The sequence below is a fragment of the Lipotes vexillifer genome, unplaced genomic scaffold, assembly GCF_000442215.2.
Source record: "Lipotes vexillifer unplaced genomic scaffold, Lipotes_vexillifer_v1.1 scaffold496, whole genome shotgun sequence".
Taxonomy (NCBI): domain Eukaryota; kingdom Metazoa; phylum Chordata; class Mammalia; order Artiodactyla; family Lipotidae; genus Lipotes; species Lipotes vexillifer.
The window spans coordinates 3,520,006-3,529,019 of record NW_006786690.1 but is presented as its reverse complement, the minus strand read 5'-3'; the positions used below and the strand labels follow the sequence as shown (position 1 = coordinate 3,529,019).

General features: G+C 47.0%; 2 protein-coding genes across 2 annotated transcripts in view; both read right to left on the bottom strand.

Moving 5' to 3' along the window:
* The window catches only part of FUCA1 (alpha-L-fucosidase 1), a 20,247-nt gene extending 17,944 nt beyond the window's left edge, over window positions 1–2,303 (bottom strand). The window contains exon 1 of the mRNA XM_007459169.1: window positions 1,915–2,303. Within this exon, the coding sequence (XP_007459231.1) occupies window positions 1,915–2,303 (389 nt within the window). The remainder of the gene's footprint in view (window positions 1–1,914) is intronic.
* Window positions 2,304–8,249: 5,946 nt separating this feature from the next.
* CNR2 (cannabinoid receptor 2) overlaps window positions 8,250–9,014 on the bottom strand; it is a 1,174-nt gene continuing 409 nt past the window's right edge. Inside the window, exon 2 of the mRNA XM_007459306.1 lies at window positions 8,250–9,014. Coding sequence (XP_007459368.1) covers window positions 8,250–9,014 — 765 coding nt within the window.

Genomic DNA, 9,014 nt, shown 5'->3' with positions numbered 1-9,014 from the left:
AAAAAAAAAAAAAAAAAAAAAAAAAAAGTAAGCTGTTTGTTTTACCAAGCCCATATGAATTGCCTCTCATTCACAGAGGTGACAAAAGGCCAAAAGAAAAGGGGGGAAAAGGCAAGTGTTGAAATAACAACCAAATCACTCACCATTTCATTTACTTTTATGGCAGAAAAACAGCTGGTGCTCACATGTGACAATTTAATCACTGGCCGATGTGGACAGCTCAAGACTTTAAGGTCTAGACAGTATTTCAGGCTCCGTGGATCACAGTCCTCTCTGTGGCATATTCTTCTTCTACTTTCTTTTTTTTTTAATTAATTAATTTATTTATTTTTGGCTGTGTTGGGTCTTCACTGCTGCATGCGGGCTTTCTCTAGTTGCGGTGAGCGGGGGCTACTCTTCGTTGTGGTGCGCGGGCTTCTCATTGCAGTGGTTTCTCTTGTGGAGCATGGGCTCTAGTCGCGCGGGCTTCAGTAGTTGTAGCACATGGACTCAGTAGTTGTGGCGCACAGGCTTAGTTGCTCTGTGGCACGTGGGATCTTCCCGGACCAGGGCTCGAACCCGTGTCCCCTGCATTGGCAGGCGGATCCTCAACCACTGCGCCACCAGGGAAGTCCCTCTTCTTCTACTTTTTAAAAACAACCCCTTAAAATGTAAAAATCCTTCTCATCTCAAGAAGCTCACCAAAATGGGCAGAGGACCAATCCCTCTGGCCATGGTTGCAGACCTCGGGTGTGGTGGAAAGAACCTTCACCTTAGAGTCACGGGATCTGGAGTCTAGGACATTAGTTCCCTTCTTCTGTCTGGGCCAGTCATCTTGTCCATAGCAGAGGGCATGTTGTCCTGGACAAAGGATGTCTCCCAGATTTTAACTTCTTCATTTGAAAATTATGGATCTCTAAGGCTTCTGGAAGACAGTGAACTCCTCCTTTGTTTGTTCAAGGCTTAGACACTTAATTGCAAACACTAAATATCAGTTGTAATTTCTATTTAGTACAAGGGAACTTAAAGTCCAAGAGAAAGTAAAACCTGGAAGACGGGTGAGGAGACAGCGTAAGGGTGGGAGACTGCCCTAAGCCAGGAGCCGGGAAACCCACCTGCCTCCGTTCTCATTCTCCTCCAACGCACTCCCCGCCCAGCAGCCTCAGAGCCATCATTCCGCGACTCAGTACCTGCAACACCCTGTCTTCAAGGATGGCTCCTTCAGGACTAGCCCCAGCCTTCAACAACCTTGTGAGTCCTTCCTTGCCTCTCTCTTCCCAGCCCCAGTGCTCTGCACTTTCAGTTCTCTGAACCATTCACAAGCAAGTTGCAACAGTTCTCAAAACGATTCTGACCATTTCCTGAGCACTCTCTGTGTGCAAGGCATTGAGAAGAGCAGCTGAAAGAGAATCTGTATTGTTGCCCAGATACACTGCACACCAGAGCTCCCTTCCTGAAAGGAGGAACACAGTCCCTGTCTACAACCATGGAAGGAGGCGGTAGGGAGGTAAAATGCCTTGTTCACGTTCGCAGCTGAACTAGGATCAGACTCCATAGCACCGGCTTAAAATCCTGGAATCCTGATTGCCTTGTTGACCCGGAAGGGACATTAGGTATCACTTAGCAGTCTTCTCAATATTCAGGTGCAGACACTGTGGGCTTTGCAGTCCACCACCAACCGGAAACCTTTATTTCCTTCCAATCCTCAACCAGACGCACCTTCTTAGGATCAGGCGTGCCATATTCAATTCTGCATCCTTCAGGAGGCAAAACAGAGTACCCCCGGTATCTTAAGTCAGACGGACACCTGTGTGACCCGGCAAGTCGCCTAGCCTTCCCCCGCTCGGTTTTCACCTGCCTAAGCCCCCTCCCGGTGGTCGGGTCAGCCCTAGCCGGGGAAGGGGGGCCCCGCCCGCCCCCCGCGCCGGCACTCACTTCGCCCCGGCGGCCTCGAACAGGTTGGCCCAGCTGTCCGGGTGGAAGAAGCGCGCAGTGAATCTTGGCCCGAAGTCGCCATAGGTGAAATTGGGCGGGTAGTTCTCCTTCATGAAACTCTCGTACTGTGGCAGCTTTTCGCCCTTCCACTGCCACCAGAACCACTCACTGCCCCAGGCCGGCACCGAAAACACGCCCCAGTGCACAAACACTCCAAATTTGGCCTCGTCGAACCAGGCCGGCAGCGGCCGGGAGTCCAGACTCGGCCAGTCTGCGGTGTAGCGACGCGGAGGGTCGGTGCAGCGCGGAGGGTGGGTGCAGCGCGGAGCCCGCACCGCGCCGAGCACCAGCAGCAGCAACAGCTTCGCGCCCACCACCCGCAACTTCATCTCGGGATTCGGCACAGCAGTCTTGGAGACCCACCGCCGCCACTGAACGCGCAAGTGCGGGGCGCGTGGCCCCGCCCACCGTAACTAATGATTGGCTCGGAAGGAAAAAGGGGTGGGTCAACCCAGGCTGCTTGGCTACCGAGCGTCTTCCCCTCCTGGTGGGCGGTCCCTACCAGCAGTGGCCTCTCAAAGGGAGAAAGGTGCAAGGAGGATGGCGGTGTGACCGATGATTGAAAACTTTAGAATTCACTGCGGGTGAAATCTAGCGGGTGTGGAAGGCCCGATGTGTGCAGAGAACTGGAACTGGTCCATTTTGCCGTTGGCAGCTGTGGGGGACTTTTTGAGCTGTAGTGTGGAAGAAAAGTCAGGAGGCAGGAATACCAGATGGACGGGCATTGTAACAGCCCTGGCAGAAATGACGGGGCAGAAGGACGATGGCAAAAAGCATCATAAGGGGAGAGGTGGGAGGAAAGTGGGCGCTGAAAGAGGAAGGACAGGTGTGACCATTTTGCCTGTCTAATAAGTATTTTTTGAACTTGCTTTGGGAATTTTGAGGCAATTCAAAGAGCTTAACATCTAGTTGGAAAAACAAGACCCATGCACAGGCTACCACGAAGGAATATTTTTAGAGTAACAGCGTGAGAAAATTGAGAGCTTCAGGCCCAAGGAGTGCCTGTGTGAACCTTGTCTGGCAGGGAGGTCACCAAATTCCTCCACAGTTGGTAGAGGCTGTGCCTGTGCAAACAGGTGGTGAGGCTGTCAGGTGTGGGAAGTCTAATGACTCCCCCGTGGCACAGCTGGTACCTACATATCAGTGAGAACTGCTGCAGGTAAGAGTTGGAAGGAACTTTGGAGACCCTCGACACTATCCCCTTCTTTACTCTTACCATTTTATGGAAGAGGAAACTGAGACCCAGGGAGGGGATTGGAGTTGCCCAAGATCATGCAACTAGTTTGGATCAGAGGTGGGACCAGAACCCAGGTCTCCAGATGCAGAATCTATGTCTCTCAAACGCTGCTTCTCTCTTGCACCCCAGGAGGTGCAAGAGAACCTGACAAAAGCTGTGTCGACAGAAGCAAGCACTTCCTCATTCTAGGAGTGATAAAGAAACACAGTGGCTGTTGCTGAATGACAGTCATTTTCTTTATTTTCTGTTACTTCCTCTGCAAGATTTTGTTGTAATATTGTCCACAACAGCAAGCCCAGACACCTAACACAAGCAAACAAACAAAACAACAGCAACAACAAAAAGCATTCGTACACATCTTGTAGTGATCAGGGTAACGGTCTTTGATGTTACAGAACTCATCTTGGGGGAGATAAAATAGGACACCATGACCTTCATTTCTCCTTAACCTCATAACCAAAATGTAAATCTGTAGGGGCAGGTGAGAGGCATTGCAATAGGGTAGAAAAACTGGAAGTTGGGAAACCTACGTTTCTTGCATTGGACACCACCTTGTTGGGTCTCCTTGGGCAAGTCTTGTCCACTCTCTGGTCCCATTTCCTCATCTAAACAATGAGAGCAGTTCTCTGTGATACCTGAGGTCCCCTTTCTCCCTTGCTCTCCCCTCCATAAACTCTAAGCAGAAATAGAGTGTGATTGTGAAAGGAGAGAGGAAGAAAGTGTGGAAGTGCATTTAATTCAATGATTTTTTTTTTTTTTTTTTTTTTTTTTTTTGCCGTACGCCCTCTCACTGTTGTGACCTCTCCCGTTGCGGAGCACAGGCCCCGGACAAGCAGGCCCCGCGGCCATGGCTCACGGGCCCAGCCACTCCGCGGCATGTGGTGTCCTCCCGGACCAGGGCACGAACCCGCGTCCCCTGCATCGGCAGGCGGACTCTCAACCACTGCGCCACCAGGGAAGCCCCTAATTCAATGATTTTTAAACTCTAGTTTAAAACTCTAGTTTTATTCATTAAACAGATGTTTACTGAGTATCAATTTATGCCAGGCACCTGGGCATTTTCTTTGCTGAAATGAGATAGGACCCCACCAATGAATAAAGAAAGGCATGCTCCAAAGTTAAGGAGCCACATATCCACCTTTAAAAAATCATCCAATTTCTTTGCCTTACAAAAATTTGGGTTAAAATAAAATTCGATTTTCCAAAATGTAATCTAAAGCTCTTCAGAAGCAGCTCAGTGCCACAGATATTGATCAGCCCCTTTAAGACTCTATGCTGGGTCTTCACTTAACACTGGGAACTGAGAGATAAACATGGAGCTCATCTTGTGGGGGAAGACAAGCCAGTGACTCCCACTTAACACAGTCCATGATATGTTCTGTAAGAGAGGGTTGAAATTTGTCCTTGGGGGCTGTACTGGGTTGAAGCATGTCCCCCAAAACTTCATGTCTGCTTGAATCCTGTGAATGTTACCTTCTTTGGAAATAGAGTCTTTGGAGATGTAATTTGTTAAATTAAGATGAGGTCACACTGGATTACAGTGTGCCTTAATCCAATGATTGGTGTCCTTAAAAGAAGACACCAAGAGAAAAGACCTAAATGTAAGATGGGAAACCATAAAGCTCCTAGAAGAAAACATAGGCAGAACACTCTCTGACATAAGTCGTAGCAATATTTTTTGGAATTTGTCTCCTAAGGCAAAGGAAATAAAAGCAAAAATAAATGGGATCTAATTAAACTTAAAAGCTTTTGCACAGCAAAGGAAACCATCAACAAAATGAAAAGAAAACCTACTGAATGGGAGAAGATATTTTCAAATGATATGACTGATAAGGGGTTAATATCCAAAATATATAAACAGCTCATACAACTCAATATAAAAAAAGGAAAACAACCTGATTAAAAATGGTCAGAAGACCTGAATAGACATTTTTCCAGAGAACACATACACATGGCCATCAGGCACATGAAATGATGCTCAACATTGCTAATTATTAGAGAAATGCAAATCAAAACCACAATGAGATATCGCCTCACACCAGTCAGGATGACCATCATCAAAAAGAACACAAACAACAAATGCTGGCAAAGGATGCGGAGAGAAAGGAACCCTTGTACGCTGATGGTGGGAATGTAAATTGGTGCAGCCACTATGGAAAACAGTATGGAGGTTCCTCAGAAAACTGAAAGTAGAATTACCATATGATACAGCAATTCCACTCCTGGGCATATATCCAAAGAAAATGAAAACACTAATTCGAAAAGTTACATGAATCCCAATGTTCATAGCAGCATTACTTATAACAGCCAAGATATGGAAGCAATGTAAGTGCCCATCAAGGCATGAATGGATAAAGAGGATGTGATATACATACATATATATATATATATACATATATACATATATATACACATAGACTACTCAGTCATTAAAAAAGAATAAATTCCTGCCATGTACAACAATATGGATGGACCTGGAGGGTATTATGCTAAGTGAAATAAGTCAGACAGAGAAACACAAGTAGTGTATGTTGTTATTTATATGTGGACTCTAAAAAAATAAAACAAATGAATGAACATAACAAAACAAAAACAGACTCACAGATATACAGAACAAACTAGTGGTTACCGGTGGAGAGAGAGAAAGGGGAGGGGCAAGATAGGGGTGGGTGTTAAGAGGTACAAACTACTATGCATAAAATAAATAAGCTACAAGGATATATTGTACAGCACAGGGAATATAGCCAATATTTATAATAAGTAAATGGAGTATAATCTATAAAAATGTTGAATCACTATGTTTTATACCTGAAACTAATATAACATTGTAAATCAGCTATACCTCAATTAAAAAAAAAAGAAAGACACCTGGAGATAAAGGGTGGGGAAAGGCCATGTGAAGACGGAGGCAGAGGTAGGAGTTATGTTGCCACAAGCCAAGGAACATCAGGACCTGCCAGAAGTTGGAAAAAGCAAGGAAGGATCCTCCCCGTGCAACTTTGGAGAGAGCATGGCCTTGCTGACACCTTGATTTTCTAGAGTCCAGACCTGTGAAAGAATAAATTTCTGTTTTTATAAGCCACTCAGTTTGTGGAAAATTGTTGCAGGGAGTTTAATACAGGGCATAAAATGAAGTTGTTGAGAAATATGTTGAGAAATAATGATGAGTTATTATCATAAGTTTGCAGCAATCTGATGTTACAAAAGTCTAATATTATTATTGGACCTATTAAGTCATATTATCACTTATACTTTATACATATTTATCACTTAGACTTATTATTATTGAAGTCATTATTATTTATAGACTTATTTATTATTACTATCCTAATCGAACAGAATTTGACTGAACTAGGCCAAGAGCTTAGTGGTAAAGAGGCTTAGGAGTCAAACAGAACTGGGTTGAAAACCAGCTTTGGGTACATGTTAGCAGTATGACCTCAGGCAAGTGATTTTGCCTCTCAGAGCTTTCCTCATCTGTAAAATGAGGATACCAAACCCTCTTCATCAGGTTACTGTGAAGACTAAGTGAGATCCCTCATTTAAAACCACATAGCCCAGAGCCTGGCACATAGTAAAACCTCAGTAAAAGCCAGTTGACTCTTATGACCAGAGCACACAGTAGTTATACCTTACCTAATGTTACCTCAGTTCATCTCTATCCCACTACTCTGACGATTTCCTTCATTGTACCACCAGTAATCATCTTCTTTCTTTTTTTATTGGCTCTCTTCCCACCAGAATGTAGAATGTGAGCCCCATCAGACAGGGGCAGAGTCTCATTTATGGCTGGACACCCAGGACCTAGCACAGAGCCTGGCACATATTTGTGAGATGGGTGGATGAATGAATGAATAGTGAACACCTTGTCTTCTAAGTATTAAATGAAGACACGTTTAATCAATATCTTTCTTTTTATTCCATCTGTAGCTCCAAATAATTGCATTAGGATTCCTCTGCAGTCCTCTGCACCATCAACACTTTCTCTTGCCTACTGCTTTAAGCCCCTTTGGTAGGAACCTAGCCTCCCTGATATGTAAGATCTGGGTGTCCTGGGATCTCCAAAAGTATGGGGCTGAATCCTTGCTGGAGATGATGGACTGTGGGATGTCAGCACCACACCTGGCACATAGTAAGGGAATTTCCCCCTCCTCCCACTTGCTCTGTTTATTATTCATTATAAGGCATGGGGGTGGAGGAGACAAAGGGGCTGAATTGAGGGACGACCGGGAACAATTCCGGGATTTATAAAATCCCTGTGAATATCTTCCTTTTTTTTGGAGTTGGGTTAGACTGGGACACTGCCTGCTTCCAGTGGTACCATCAAATAGGTCTTCACAAAACCAATTTGCATCTCAAGCGATCCCAGTCTCATCTGTATTCCCCACATACCTAGGAGGACACAATGGTTGTGAGTGGGGATTATCAGGGTGTCAGAGAGGGCCGGTGCCATAATAATAAGATGCCCTGAACTGGAGGCTTGTCAGTTATCTGTGCAAGAGGTGGATCAACGTCCTAGGTCCTCATTGCATTGCAGTTCTTGGTCCTCTGTGGGAAAGGGTGACCTGCAGGTAGGGCCTTTCATAGCTCTAGAACCAAGGTGGACCCAACAGTTAAACAGGAAGAAGGGCTAGCCAGCCATCCTGAGACCCCAGGAGAGTGATCCATTCTTCCCAGATTTCCTCCAGGCCCTTTACTGCTGAGCCTGAAGGCTCCGCTTGGCTCCCGTGGTCTCTAGAGAATGCAGGCACTAAGCCGTCTTGTTGGGAAGGTTGTCCTGACCTGCAATGAGCCTGTCCCAGGCCTCCTGCCTCCTGCCCACCTTGCCGCCCCTCACAGGGCCTGGCTACCCAACAGACTGTGTGCAGACAGGCGTGGCCAGGTTACCCTCCAGGGGCCAGTGCCAACACTCAGTGAAAAGGGGTAAGTGTCCAGGCCTTTCGGGCTGGTTCAAGTAAGATGAGAGGATCCGACGCTCTCCTCTAGGGACTGAAATGATTTCTGACTTGGCTCATTTAAAATCGTGAAAGTGACCTCATTAGTGATTAGAGCAGTACAGCTCTCTGGAACCTGGCGCCGGGGTGATTTTCACATCAGCCTCTGTCTCAGTGACTGAGGACCTCGGGAACTCTTCTTTTCCTTCAGGCCCGAGGCCCCTCAGGCACTTCCTCCAGTGGGCCAAGTGGTGGTGGGCAGAGGAGCGGATCTCCCCACTGCGCAGGGCGTAGATGATGGGGTTGACCATGGAGTTGACAAGGCAGAGCAAGGAGCAGAAGGCAAAGACCTTCTTGACCTGTTTGCTTAGAGTGCTGGCCAGGCTGTAGACCATGAGGGTCAGTACCGGGAACCAGCATATGAAGAGCACAGCCAGCAGCATCCCCAAGGTCTTGGCCAACCACACATCCAGCCTCATCCGGGCCATTCTGAGCACGTGCCTGTTCCGGTGCTCAGCCAAGCTGGCTACATGCTGACGGGCCTTCCAGAGGACATGCGCGTAGGTATAGATGATGCCAGAGAAGAGGACAGCAATGAACAGGAGCCAGCCCAGCAGATAGTCATTGGGGATCAGGGGGAAAAGCTCAGAGCAGGGCCTGGGACAGCAAGTCCATCCCATGAGAGGCAGAGAGGAAACCAATGCTGAGAGGACCCACATGATGCCCAGGGTTACCAGTGCCCTCCCACGGGTGAGTAGGGCTTTGTATGTAGGTGGGTAGCGCAGACAGAGGTAGCGGTCAATGGCAGTCAGCAGCAGGCTGCCTACAGAGGCCGTGAAGGTCATAGTCACGCTGCCAATCTTCAGCAG